The sequence below is a fragment of the Vipera ursinii genome, assembly GCF_947247035.1.
Source record: "Vipera ursinii genome assembly, chromosome: 2".
Lineage (NCBI taxonomy): Eukaryota > Metazoa > Chordata > Lepidosauria > Squamata > Viperidae > Vipera > Vipera ursinii.
Window position 1 is genome coordinate 107,864,462 of NC_139513.1, and position 13,729 is coordinate 107,878,190.

A 13,729-nucleotide genomic window follows, 5' to 3' on the forward strand; every position below is an offset into this window, starting at 1 on the left:
ATCTTTTACAGTTATTTTTGAAATCTCTTTAAAGCTGTACTTATTTCTCCTTTTGCACTGTTGCACTCTTTAGCTGTTTTAGCCCTGGTTTTTCCTTTGAGTTTTAAAACGTTTTAATGCTGTCCTTGCATTTTGCCACCATAACAAAACAATGAGAATCCCATCGGAGATGAATCGCACTGAACTGCATGATCTAGAACAGGGGTAGGCAACCTTGGCTCTTTTATGACTCGTGGACTTCAACTCCCAGAATTCCTGAGCCAGCATGGCTCAGATTGGAAATTCTTGCTTTCCCTCAGCATGGCTGGCTCAGGAATTCTGGGAGCTGAAGTCCACAAGTCATAAAAGAGCCAAGGTTGCCTACCCCTGATCTAGAACAACTGGGTTGTTTCTCACGTAGGAGTCTTTTGAAGCCTTCCCAGCCATACTCTTAATATTCCCACCAAAGCATTTGCTTGATGCTACCTCAAATGGAATGCCATTTGCTCTGATTAGAAGCAAGGCCCTGCCTAGACAGCATGCCAGAGGTACCATCAGGGCAGGAACTGAAGGCAGAGATCTAATGCCTTCTTCAAATAAATCAACAGAAAGACCTTCCAATTGCAGATTCCTGAAAACCTTGCATTACTACTTCATGTTCCCTTACTGATTATTACTTACTAATTACTAAAAGAACCTCTGTGGGTTTTTTTAATCTCATGACTGCAACAGCTTGTTCAAGACCTTTTTTTAAGGTCTTTGTCAAAAGCCTTTAAGAATGCATGACAATCATGATTTCCACTCTGTAGGCATAAGCTAGAAGGACTGAAAGTTGAGTATTCATCTAAGGGCAAACAGTCTCATTAATGAGATGTAAGAGTTACACTGTATATATCCCATAGCTTTATCATCTGATAGACTGAGGAAAAAAATAGGGGATCGCCCCAATATTTCCCAGCACTTGCTATGGATGGAAGGCACTTCATTCTGTATATGGTCATCCTCCTGCACTGCAAAGAGGCTCACATTGGCAGAATGTTGGATAGAATTTAGGCCAATTTGACATAGAAAAATTAGAAGTTACATCATATGATGAATCCTTATTGATCAAAGCAAATGCTTTGTGGTTTGGTTCTTCTACATTTTAGAACACAATTCTTCTTCTAACGAAGAACAGAATAAAGAGAGCTAGGTTCTTTTGATAATTATGTAAAATACCTAGTCCCTGACTAATTCTCACCTATTGCAATAAATAGGCAAAACACCACCCAGAATCATTTTTGAAAAAATTAGGCAATGTCTCCAAACAAAAAGCTAAGAGTGGAGAAATGAATCCACTTGAACAAGAGTATCTAGCAAAGCTTCAGAGCAGTTCAAAAATATCTACACACATAAACACAAAAAAATTAAATACAATGTTCTTTGGTCTAGTACAGCCTTTTTTCTTATAAATTATCCTATTTAACTGTTCTGAAAACTGGTGTTTTTCAGAAAAACAAAAACAAAACTGAAATGATACTTTCAACTTCTTTTTGCTGAGGTTTCCCATTTCCACACCTCTTCCTAGGATTAAAGCTGTCAGCTCCCTCCTGTTTTCATCCCAAGATGCAGATTTGCTAGACTTAGACTTATCACATCCTTTCCATGGTGACATAGAAAACAGGTTGGGAGTTCCTGGGAGAACATCTGGAATGAATGAAACCAGAACTCTTGTGTGTTCTGGTTCTATGCCTACACAGTCACACTTGAGAAATTACAGTCCTTGCCTACCGTTCCCATCAGTCATTCATCCTCCATTTTTACCCTTACTTCTAAAGGCAATGTCTCATAAAGATTGCTCTCCACCATCAGACCACTACGCTTGAGGAATTTGCACTGACCAATCTCCAAGGGTAAGGCTTCAAGCTGGTTCCCTTTCAGCTCTATCCTGGACAGCAAAGGAAGCCAGCTTACGCGATCTGAGAGGCGCCGCAGTTTGTTGTGTTCTGCTTTGAGAACTTTGAGTTTCTTGCAGAAGTAAATTTCATTAGGCAATGTCTCCAAGCAATTGTGTGAAACAGCAAAATATTGAAGGCTTTGTAAAACTCCCATCCCAGAAGGGATGGTCTGAATTTTATTGTAGGAAAGATCCAAATAATGAAGCCTAGTGCACATGAAGAGTTGGGAAGGGAGAGCTTCAATGTAATTATGGCTGAGGTCAAGTTGCTCCAAGGTCTTGAGTTTGCGGATATGTTCAGGGATGGTGAAAATCTGGTTGTGCCAAAGTTTGAGACATACCAACTTTCGGCAATGCTGGAAACTAATGACTTCCTCAATGGAAACCAACTTATTATTCTTCAAGTCCAACTCTTGCAAGTTCACAAGGCTAAAGATAGCATGGGGGATCCGTTCCAGGTTACAGTTTATCAGTTTTAGCTCCTGCAGTGAGAAGAGCTTCTTGAGATTGTTAAGGGCTACCAACTTAGTCCCATCATTATGTATCCTGAGTTTTTGCAGGTGAGTGGCCAGATCAGCCACACTGGGTGGCAGTTTTGAGATGTTGCTATGCAGTGTCAAAACCTTTAGGTTCTTTAGCTCACGTAAGCTTTCTAGAGTTCCTGTCCGGCCCATCTCCTGGTTGAAAAATCCTGAGATGTACAACTCTTCCAAACCTCTCAAGTTGTAAATCCACACAGGTATATCTTTTATGTCATCCAAATTTACCATCATCACCTTCAGCTGTTCACGGAAGAACTTAAGGGAGGTAAAGGACAGCGTAGCAGGACAATTGATCAGCATTAGCTCTTGGAGATTGATCAGTTGAGTTACTAAGGCCGGGAAAGTAACATCTTGGAGCAATTCCAGTTTTAGAGCTTCCAACTCAATCAGCTCAAAAGTAGTGTCAGGCAACCCAGGCAACATGAAGAGATGGAGTTCTAGGCGCCCATTAGGGTTTGTCTGAAGTTTCTGCTGCAATTTATCATGTGTCCACTCATGATTGAGGTTGAGCTGTTTAAGTTTGAACTCACTGTCCTCAGAGAGGAATATAGCAAAGCGCTTGGAGTAAAGGGAATCATACTGGTCTATGAGATGGAGCATGAAAGCAAAATCATTTTTAACATCAGGGATATCTTTGATGCCAGTATCCTCACGAGCAAAGCGAAATGAGTACTCTTTAAGCGGCCGGTGAAAGAGCCAATAAAGAGTATAGAGGCAGGTCATACCATATACACCAAGAAAAGCGAGATAGCACATGGCCAGCTTAGCAAAGAGATAGGCTTTGGTATGATTGCAACAGAAATGGTCATAGCCTGTCATACCCTCCATTCTGACACTACAGGGCACTATGAACTTAATATTGTGAACCAGGACTGCATTGTAGACAATAATAACTAGAAATTTGCAAACTTTGAGAACAGTTTGGCGGATGTACATTGTGTAAAGGATGTCTCCTTTTTCAACATGGAGTCGAAACTTTTTCACCTTTTCAAACAAAGCCTTGGCTTCCTCACCTTCCTTTTTGCCCAACATACTACTGGAAGGGGACTCTGCAACTTTCTTTCTTGTAACAGAGCCTCCTGTAGGAGAAAGTTCAATCAGTTCACTGGGAACATTACTTTTCCTGTTCCGATTCACCTTTTCTGAGCTTGTATTCTCCTCTTCAGAAACTTCTGAGATGGTTCGAGTAGTCCAAGGTGAATCAAAGCATTTGCTCATAATGGAGATAAAATGTTCAATCTTGGAACTGGTACCGGGAAATTTGAACCAGAAAGAGGCACACACCATGAACATGAGTGTATGGATAGTAACAAGATAAGGAAAGTACTTAGCATACCAGTGGAGGGCTGTCTCATAACACATCTGATTAATATAGCTGTACTGTTGGAGGTCTAGGTTGTTCTGTAATCCACTCATTTCCTGGTGGACAGAAGATTTGATTGGTTCAGAGTTATTGATTGTCTTCTTGGTGAAATCTTCACAAGTTAAATCAGTAAAAGCTGTACCACTGGGAACACGATTGGGAAGGCAGATAATCTTGTCATGTATCACCTGCCACAGCATATAAGTGAGGAAAAGAGAAACAAGAAACATGATGTATCAGAGTCCATACAGTACAACAGTTTATACCACATAATAATGATCTGATAGACTCCCAAAAGAGTTTATCTTAGTTGGCCATTTCAAGGTGCAAGAGCTACAATTTCCTTTTAATACATTTTTTTTTAAAAATCCTACACACAGAAAAGTAGCACAACAGAGAATAAGCTTGTCTAGATCTTTAGTGATGGGCATTTCCCCAAACGTTGTTTTGTTCTGAAACACTGTCACAGTAATTATTCTATCCTTCTGGATGAGTAGCCCAAACAAGACTAAAATATATTCTCAGATTTTCTATTTTTTTACATACTGGGGTGGGATGAATCCTGCAGTAATCTGAGACTGGAACTCCCTGTGCAGCAAATGAGCATCCATAACTCTTTGGCCAGCATTTGTTACTTTATGCCAGCAGTGTTTTAATAACTGTGATTTGGTGGATTCTAGAAATATATTACTAGGCCCCTTAATTCTTTATGGGGCTTCTTTCTAATGGACTTCAGAGTAAAGCAGGGGTCTTCAAACTTGGCCCTTTTATGACTTGTGGACTTCAACTCCCAGAATTCCTCAGCCAGCTTTGCTTTGCTGGCTGAGGAATTCTGGGAGTTGAAGTCCACAAGTCATAAAAGGGCCAAGTTTGAAGACCCCTGGAGTAGAGTGTCAACTATGCAAGTTGAGTAGATATATGATAGAGGGATAAAAAAGTCCATTCATTGTTTCTGTTGCATCACCCAGTATATGATATTATTTTTCTAAATGTCTTTTTACTATACCACCTGGGACATGTTTTCTATAGTACTGAATTAGTTCAGTATATCCAACTTACACCATCTCTGCCACTGTAACTGAGTCCATTCCTGTTATTGTCAGTTGTTCTTTTTCTTTTTTCTTTCACCTTTCTCACCATTACCGTATACTAAGAGAGTCAAGTCCTTTCATAATGTGTCCAGAATATCATAATTTGAGCCTGGCCATTTGAGTTTTGCTGTTTGAGAACTTTGGATTCATTTGCTCTATAAACCATTTGTTTGTTTTGATCAAGATTGTGAGGGGGGGAGGAAGAGGAATTAGGTATGTTTGACTGATACATTATATGTAAATAATTCATGGGAGTGTGTATGTATATGCATGATCCTGTTGCAATACAGGAAGTCACTGGGGAAGAAAAGTTTGCCCAACAATCTTTTTATATGATTTCTAATCTCCCTAGGCTGGAAAAAAAACTACTCTTTCCCAGGTTCAAATCATAAACCCTTCCTAGTGCATGTAATCAATTTCCAAAGCCCTTCCAGTTATAAGTATCTCTGCAATTTCAGTCAGTGACTCCATGATCTTGTTCTGGAATTGTGTAGTCTGCTTCCATACTCACTCACTTGCAGAGTGCAACCAAAAACGCCTATCATCAGCATGACTATGGTGAGGTACTCGGCTAGCACATCCCACCAAGGCTTGAGTACTTTGAAAGCAGGCTGCTGGTCTGTGAAATGCTTGAATTCAGCCACTGGAATCATACTGCCTGCCATAAAAACACAAGAAGTTAGAATAGTCTGCATTTCAGGAATGTTAAGCTGAACCCAAAGTTAATTCAAGTCTCGATGTAGGAGCTATGATCATCCGAGCCATGTCTGGAATATGTAAATTAAGGCTGTTACTTAAGCATAGACAAAAAGGAAGCTGCACTAAACCTTTTTCCTATCTACTGTTAACCTGAAGATAAAAACAAGCCAATGAAAAGTCTCTCATTTGACACTTACCCTTTATTCCTATAAGCATTTATTCCTATTAGAAGCCCTCATAAAGTTTCATTACATATGATCCTCACATCTACTAGGAATTAGTCGTACAACCTTGCCAGTCTGCTGTCTTAGGCCATTCTGACTGAGCTATAATTCAGCAGGTTTGGAGATAGTGGCAGAATTATGATACAAAGCTTCAAAAGAGCAGGAAAGCCCTAGCTTTCAACTACCATTAAAGCAGAGTTCCTTATAGATATTTATCAGTTTTAATATATTTTATATTTTAATGTATTTTAAATAACATTTTATTATGTTTCATATTTTTTATGTTTTAAAATGTTTTATATTTTAACCTTTTTTTAATACGTTGAATGATCAAATACAGGAAACCAAATATTACTTATTTCTATTCCGAATTCTGAAGTTAACATTAAATGAATAAACTCCTTGAGTGATAATACAGCTAATCACATCTAGGTTTGGTTGATATTTTGGTGAGCTGCTTTGGAACATGTATACAATAGCCTTAAGTTCCATAGTGGGGGGAAAAGCAGGATATAAATATATCCTTTTTAAAAATTCAGTGTTTTCTATAAACCCTGAAAATCTTAATATGGTAATTAGATTTCAGAAAATTCTCAGTGCTAAGCAGTGATCAAATGTTTTGTGGGATTTGAGGATCTCTCTGTTCGTCCAGTGAAGCACAAACCTAAGAAGATACTTTTGTTGTTTAGTTTTAATATCCCACCTTTTATTCAGGAGCTTAAGGTAGTACATATAAAGTTTCCTCCTCCTCTTCATTTTCCCCACAATCACCCAGTGAGTTTTCCACAATTTAGGAAGGGCTCCACAGTCCTAGTCCATCAGATTGAAGAGAATAGTATATATAACAATGATCGCTATAGCTACTTCTGACACTGCCTCAGCTGACCTAAGATTTTCCTCATGTGGGTGTATATTCCAACCTTTTTTATTTGGTAGCAAAAGGACCAATCACTCACCCAACCATGATAGTAGCCATTGTGAAAATGGGGTTGATTTCTAGTCATCATCTGAAAATCTAGCCCTTGGATAGATTATTCCAGAAATGATTTTATTTCTTATAGCCTATTCCAAGTTCTGCCATTGTCTTTTTCTTTAGTTTAAGATGAAAATGTAATAAGACCAAGTCAGGCATTATATGGATATCAGGACAACAACAGGCCAAAATACTATGGAAGGTAACAAGAAGATAAAATGAAAACATGGGCAAACAAAATGGCATCTTCACTAAAGCACATTGTTTTTTCTTCTTTTGAATGGTGGGTGGATTATTTTTAAAGAAACAATAGTATTTGCTACACTGTAATTGCCCACAGAACTTCTATTAATGTACAGTATTTATTTATTTATTTAGAAATTTTATTTGGCCATGTACTCACTCACGGTGACTCTAGGTGACTTACAACAGCATTGGACTGATTAGAAATATAATAAATGTGTTAAAAAATAAATCACTAGCTACCACAAAATTTTTCTCCCAAGCAAGTTTTGCCCATTAAATCCAAACAGTGATTCAGAAGAATTTAGCCAATTTCTAGGAGGGGGGGAGGGGGGAGAGAAAGAGATCTGTTGCTCCAGTCTTCAAAATACAAACACAATTTATAAAGCTGCTTTATAAAAATGCTTTATAAATCAAAAGTGCTGTGGCCTCCAGTTTCTCCTTTCTGTAGAGAGGTTCATGTTAATACTAGAAAGCCAAGTTTCTTACATCAAACAGAACTGGTACATTCAAGTGCTGATAACCCCTAGGTTGAATAACCTGCTCAGTTTCTTATTTGTGAAAGGTTAAAAAAAGAGGAAAGCCCTGCCCTCTTTTCCTAAATCTCCATTTTTAGTAAAATGGGTGGGTCTGCAAAAGTACAAAGATTCCACCCACAATTCAGATAAAATAAGAGCCCAGGTCGTGCAAAGTCCCACAGATTCTCTGGTAGAAAACATATTTTGAAGATGGAAGCTAAAAACGTTTCACTCTTTATTCAGCACCCTCCTGGCATGTAGAAAAAAGCTTGTACAACAATGGTCCCTGGAGATTGTTCCTGAAGAAAACAATGTATTTAAAAATAAAACACCCTAAAAAATCATTGTTTCTAGGGTGTGACACCCTGTAGGACATGGCTAATTATGTTCCATGGGAGACAGGTTCTACATCTTATCTTACATTTAAGAATGACTACCTAACTAGAGATTATACAATGACCTACCAAAGAGATTTTACAGCAACCTGCAGGCATGGTGAGGTGAGGTAAGGGTAACTACACAGCCATAAAATAACCACAAAAGTTGGTTTTGCACAATGATCCTGGACTTAGAAGAAGTGAGTTATGAAGTAAATTGTTGATGCCAAACAAGATGGTAAAATCAAACAAAGATTGAGAAGATTGTTAATATTGAGCTAATAGGTTTCAAAATGACGAACACAGGTCACAATGACAAATACAATTGCAGTTCAGTGTAAAATGATACACAATTTTTTTTAAAAAAAAGCTCAAATTCTACCTGTACATTAATGGGCAAATGACTGACCAGGCATGGGACTTAACACAAAGATAATTAAGGGTCAGACACGACTTCGCAACTAACAACAATTAAGAGTGCAGGTTTAAAAAAGAAAAGTCTAACTAAAAGTCTATATTTGGAGTCATCATAAAGAGCAGACATGTCAAACACAAGGCCCGGGGGCCGGATCCGGCCCACAAAGTGGTTTCATGTGGCCCATGAAGTCATTCTGGAAACAGTGAGGCAACGGCCCCCACTGCCTTGGCCCTGGCCCAGAGACCCTCCTTCTGCCAGAGATCCTCAGATCTGTCCCACTCCTGCCCAGGCCCCCATTGGCACCCTTGATGCGAACGATGTAGAGCTGGCCATGCCCATCCAGTAGGCCATACGCACTCTAGCCACGCCCACCCAGTAGGCCACACCCACCCGGCCCCCTGAGGGCAACCGCAATGCTGATGCGGCCCTCAATGAAATTGAGTTTGACACCCCTGATAAAGAGTAATAGAACAAATGTCATTGTATAATTGCAAGACTATCTTTGGAATATTGTGTATAGTTCCGCTCACACCTTAAAAAGGATATTAGAGAGCTATAGAGAACGCAGAAAAAAGCTACCAAAATGATTTGAAGTCTGGAACAGCATCCTTCCAAGAAACACTATAGCAGTTGGGCTTCTTACAAAGGGGAAATACTGTAGTAGAGAAAATAAACTTAACAAACAAAATGGACATTGCACCTTTTTTCTTTGTCTTTTAGATGGAATCAGGATCAGACTAAGTTCCTTTCTTTGCCTGGCCCTAATCCTATCAAAACCAGATTGGCCCAAGGGCAGCCTTTACAAGGAAATTGCAACAGAGACAAATGCCAGTCTTCCATCCTCAATCAGACTGATTACCGTACATCAACATTCCATCTCCTTTAAACAATGGACTTTCTCAGCTAAGTTGCCCCCCTGAAAGGCCCATTCTGCCTAACAATGGAAGTAATCCCAAGTAAACTGACAAGGACCTGCCTAACTTACCCAACTGGCCAGCAAATCAGATCCCTGGATATTCTGCTTTGTAATCTTCTATGTCTGTAAAAAAAACTTTGCTATTTTGTGGTGCAGCTCAGGGTCAACAGAAGGAAGTTTCTTCACCGGGTTTAAGAAATCTGTGGAATTTGCTGCGAACAGGTGTGGTCATGGCAGCCAGCTTGGGTGCTTTACAAAAGGATTTGACAGGTTTACGGAGAATCAAGCTAACAATAACTTCTAGGTTTTATCACTCCATGAATCATAGGCAGACCTTAAATACTGGCTGCTGGGATACACCAAGAGAAGAGCAATATCACCTTTCAGTCCAAGCTTGTCAACTTCCCCTGTGCATCTAGATGCCCAATGTGGGCAAGTGGCCCCATGCTGGTCAATTCTATTCTTTTCAGTTTACTCAGGCTGGAATTAGCATATCTTAAGCCAGAGTTTCTCAAGAGTTGGCAGTTTTTAAGTTGTGTGGCCTTCAAGTCCTAGAATTCCTCAGTCAGCATGCTGGTTGGGGAATTTGCTAATTGAAATCCACACATTTTAAAGTTATCACCTTGAGAAATACTGGCCTAAGATAATTTCCAGATAACTCTGGGAGCTGTTGTAGCCCCAGCATAGCTAAATAGCAGTTGCCCTGCAGTATGTTCCCTTTGAGGGGTCCTTGGTGCTCTCTGAGCTTGCTTGTTTTCTTGCAGACATTTCATTACCTTAAGTAGATAACACAATCAGTGCTAGTTAGGAGTGCTGTTTGCTGTCTGTTTATATTTGGGTGTTTTGCCTGTCAGTGGGGGGTGGGGGTAGTCTTAGGGATTCTTTGGTTGGGCTGTTAACTAATGGCTCTTTGGCAGTTTCTCGACTGGGGTATTGCTTTACTTGATTGTTGGTCTGAGGTTGACCTTGGAATTAATCTACGCTGATCTGAGTCCCCGTTACTGATGGAGAGGTGCTGGAGCCTTTTTCCTCTTTTGGACTAGTTGATTGCCTCTTTTCCATAGTCTGTAGATATTGTTAATGTCTATGTGTCTGTTGATGGCTGATTTGTCAGAGCTTCTAGAAATTCCCTGGCCTTTTTGGAGCATATTGTGAGTCCTCCCAGCCAACTCGGGAGTTTGGGGACCAAAAGGGCGTTTCATACTCTGGGAAGAAGCTCTTGTTGGCCTCATTTGCCCTCACCGGGGCGGGGCCGCTGCCTGGGAGCCCAGAGGTGCCCGAAAGTGATCAGGAGTGGCTCTTTTTTTTCTTGACAGAAAAGGGAATGCAGTAGTAGCTACGGGATCTTCAGCAGTTTTGTCCCCCAGAAACTGAAGGCGCCAGAAGTCTCCCGCGTTCCCCACCAGCCCTCCACCGACAAGACAGAAGTACTTGGTGGAGCAGTGGGCTAATGCCTCCTTAAGTAACACCAGCTGCCTGCCATTAGTGCAGGTTCGCATCCCACCAGGCTCAAGGTTGACTCAGCCTTCCATCCTTCCGAGGTAGGTAAAATGAGGACCCAGATTGTTGGGGGCAATTAAGCTGACTTTGTAATAATGCCCCCTTGGGGGTGTGTGTGTGAAAGCCCTAACAAGCAGGCATATACATAGAATGAAGGCTACTGCTAAGCTTGTAAGCGATATGAATGGAATTAAAAATAAAAATAAATAAATAAATAAATAAATAAATAAATAAATAAATAAATAAATAAATAAATAAATAAATAAATAAAATATTCGGCTGTGGAGAGAGGGGGTCTCTGACCCTGGGGGGGATCAAGGAGTCTCCAGGGCTGAAATAAATCCACCCCGTTTTGGAGAGAGAGAGGGGGGGCGGGGGGGAAGCCGTCCTGCTTCCTTCATTTCTCCCACCGCGCCGGGATGTTTTTTTGGGGGGGCAAACTGGCAAAGAAGCGGGAAGCCGCTGGGCGCGGGACGACTTCGCTCCAACTTAGCGAACTCCCCTGGCTCAATCGTCCCCTTTCTCGCCTCGCTCACGGGGACGTGGGAAAACGGACGCCCCGGGTTCGGCTTTTTGGCTAACCGCCTCTATTCCTTCCCGGCGCCTCTTCCACATTCGGGTCGTCCCTCGTCTTCTCTCCCTCCAACAGGCCCCTCGACGCCCAGCCTGCCTTCGCCAAGTCGCCGCTGCCCTTCGGCCGCGTGGGGTGAGCGCTTCCATCGCTCCCAGCCGGCGCTGCCACAGACGGGGCACCCTGCGGGGTGTGTGTGTGTGTGTGTGTGTGTGTGTGTGTACAGACGGGGCACCCTGCGGGGTGTGTGTGTGTGTGTGTGTGTGTGTGTACAGACGGGGCACCCTGCGGTGTGTGTGTGTGTGTGTGTGTGTGTGTACAGACGGGGCACCCTGCGGGGTGTGTGTGTGTGTGTGTGTGTGTGTGTGTACAGACGGGGCACCCTGCGGTGTGTGTGTGTGTGTGTGTGTGTGTATGTGTACAGACGGGGCACCCTGCGGGGTGTGTGTGTGTGTGTGTGTGTGTGTGTGTGTGTGTGTACAGACGGGGCACCCTGCGGTGTGTGTGTGTGTGTGTGTGTGTGTGTGTGTGTGTGTGTGTGTGTGTGTGTGTGTGTGTGTGTACAGACGGGGCACCCTGCGGGGTGTGTGCGTGTGTGTGTGTTATGTTCCGCAGTATCCCAGCCACTTGCCTGAGGTCGGTGGTCTCTGGTCGTCTGTCCTGGTAGGACGGGGAATCCTGATCCGGCTTCTCCGCTGTGGCCACCTGCTCCGGGCGGCCGTGCCCCCCTTCGCTGCTTTGCCCGGCGGCCTGTGCAAGCCGCCGCCTCCGCGCCCGCCTCTCGTGGAGTGCCTCTTCCTCCCCGGCCGCCTGGCGATCCCGCCTCTCTCCCCATTGCCCTAAAGTGGCTTGAGGGAGGGAGGCAGCCTACCGTAGGGCGCTGCCGCCGAGGAGCAACTGGGAGGAAGCCGCCCGACAACCCACGCAAGCGACGAGGAACCACCTGAGACGGGCTGCCGCCGGGGAACCACCCTAGGGAAGTGCCTCTCCAGCCCGGCCCAGGCTGGAAGTCTTTTCCTGGGCACTTGGTGGCAGACGAGCAGCTGAAGGAGGGTGGTGGCTAAGCTTGTAAGCCGCCCTGAGTCTTCGGAGAAGGGCGGGATATAAATGGAATTAAAATTTTAAAAAAAATAAAACATGAGGGAGAAGCCTTTCGTCTCCTTTACCGTCTAAGCCAGGGATCTTCAAACTTGGCCCTTTTATAACTTGTGGACTTCAACTCACAGAATTCCTCAGCCAGCATGCCTGGCTGAGGGGTTCTGGGAGTTGAAGTCCACAAGTCATAAAAGGGCCAAGTTTGAAGACCCCTGGTCTAAGTAGAAGCAGCATCCAAGCAGGATCCCCAGCCACGTTGTTGTTGTAGGAGGAGAGCCCTGTTCGCCTATGGTGGCCTCGAATCCTAAGGAGTCTGGTAGCAAATTAAGGTAGTTGAATCCACCTGATAAAGTCAGTTGTAGCCGGTGGAAAAGTATATATAAATGTGATAAGTCATCAGAAAGGAGGCTGTCGCATTCCTTCGGATTTTTTGACCACTAATGATGCAAAGGTGTCATTGCATGCGGCTTCTTAAAACCTCAGAAGCCTCCTAAGAAGGTGGGGGGTGAGTTAGCTGGAATCGCAGCACTTAATTCATGTGCACTGTTCTCCTGACAGCTTTGTGGTTGGTACAAAATCACCTGAAAACTGTTAGCCCAAGTACATTTTGTGGGCCTATGCAGAGGTAGTATTATACAGTGAAGTAAATATGCAGAATTCCTCTGCTCACACAAGCATGTAAGGTGTTATTGGGTGACTAGTTCTGGGGTATGTAAAGTGCAAGTTGACAATTGCCACAAAAAGTATTACGGCTTGAATTATTTTAAACTTACCCCTCTGACCTTTGGCCTGTGCAAAATGATTGGACATACTGTATAGAGGTGACTTGATGCTTAGATACCAGACAAACTTTCACTGGATTCTTCTCTGACTATTGGAATTAGATTTATAATTATCTAGCAGTATCTTTACATAAAGGAACGTGGTGGCTCAGTGGGTTAGGACACTGAGCTTGTCAATCAGAAGATCAGCAGTTTGGCGGGTCGAATCCCGAGTGCTGTGTAACAGAGTGAGCGTCTGTTACTCGTCCCAGCTTCTGCCAACCTAGCAGTTCGAAAGCACGTAAAAATGCAAGTAGAAAAATAGGGACCACTCCGGTGGGAAGGTAACAGCGTTCCGTGCACCTTTGGCGTCTAGTCATGCCGGCCACATGACCACGGAGACATCCTCGGACAAACACTGGCTCTTCGGCTTTGAAACGGAGATGAGCACCGGCCCCTAGAGTCAGAAACGACTAGCACGCATATGTGGGGGAACCTTTACCTATCTTTACATAGTCCGAAT

At 42.8% G+C, this 13,729-nt stretch overlaps 1 protein-coding gene across 1 annotated transcript; it reads right to left on the minus strand.

Annotated features, from left to right (window-relative positions):
- Positions 1-1,761: 1,761 nt before the first annotated feature.
- LRRC8E (leucine rich repeat containing 8 VRAC subunit E) lies at positions 1,762-12,185 on the minus strand (the record flags this gene model as incomplete). The annotated part of the gene is given in 5 exon segments (XM_083356585.1): positions 1,762-4,008; positions 5,427-5,565; positions 11,978-12,016; positions 12,018-12,079; positions 12,081-12,185. Coding segments are annotated over 5 exon segments (2,592 nt in total).
- Between the last annotated feature and the right edge of the window lie 1,544 nt (positions 12,186-13,729).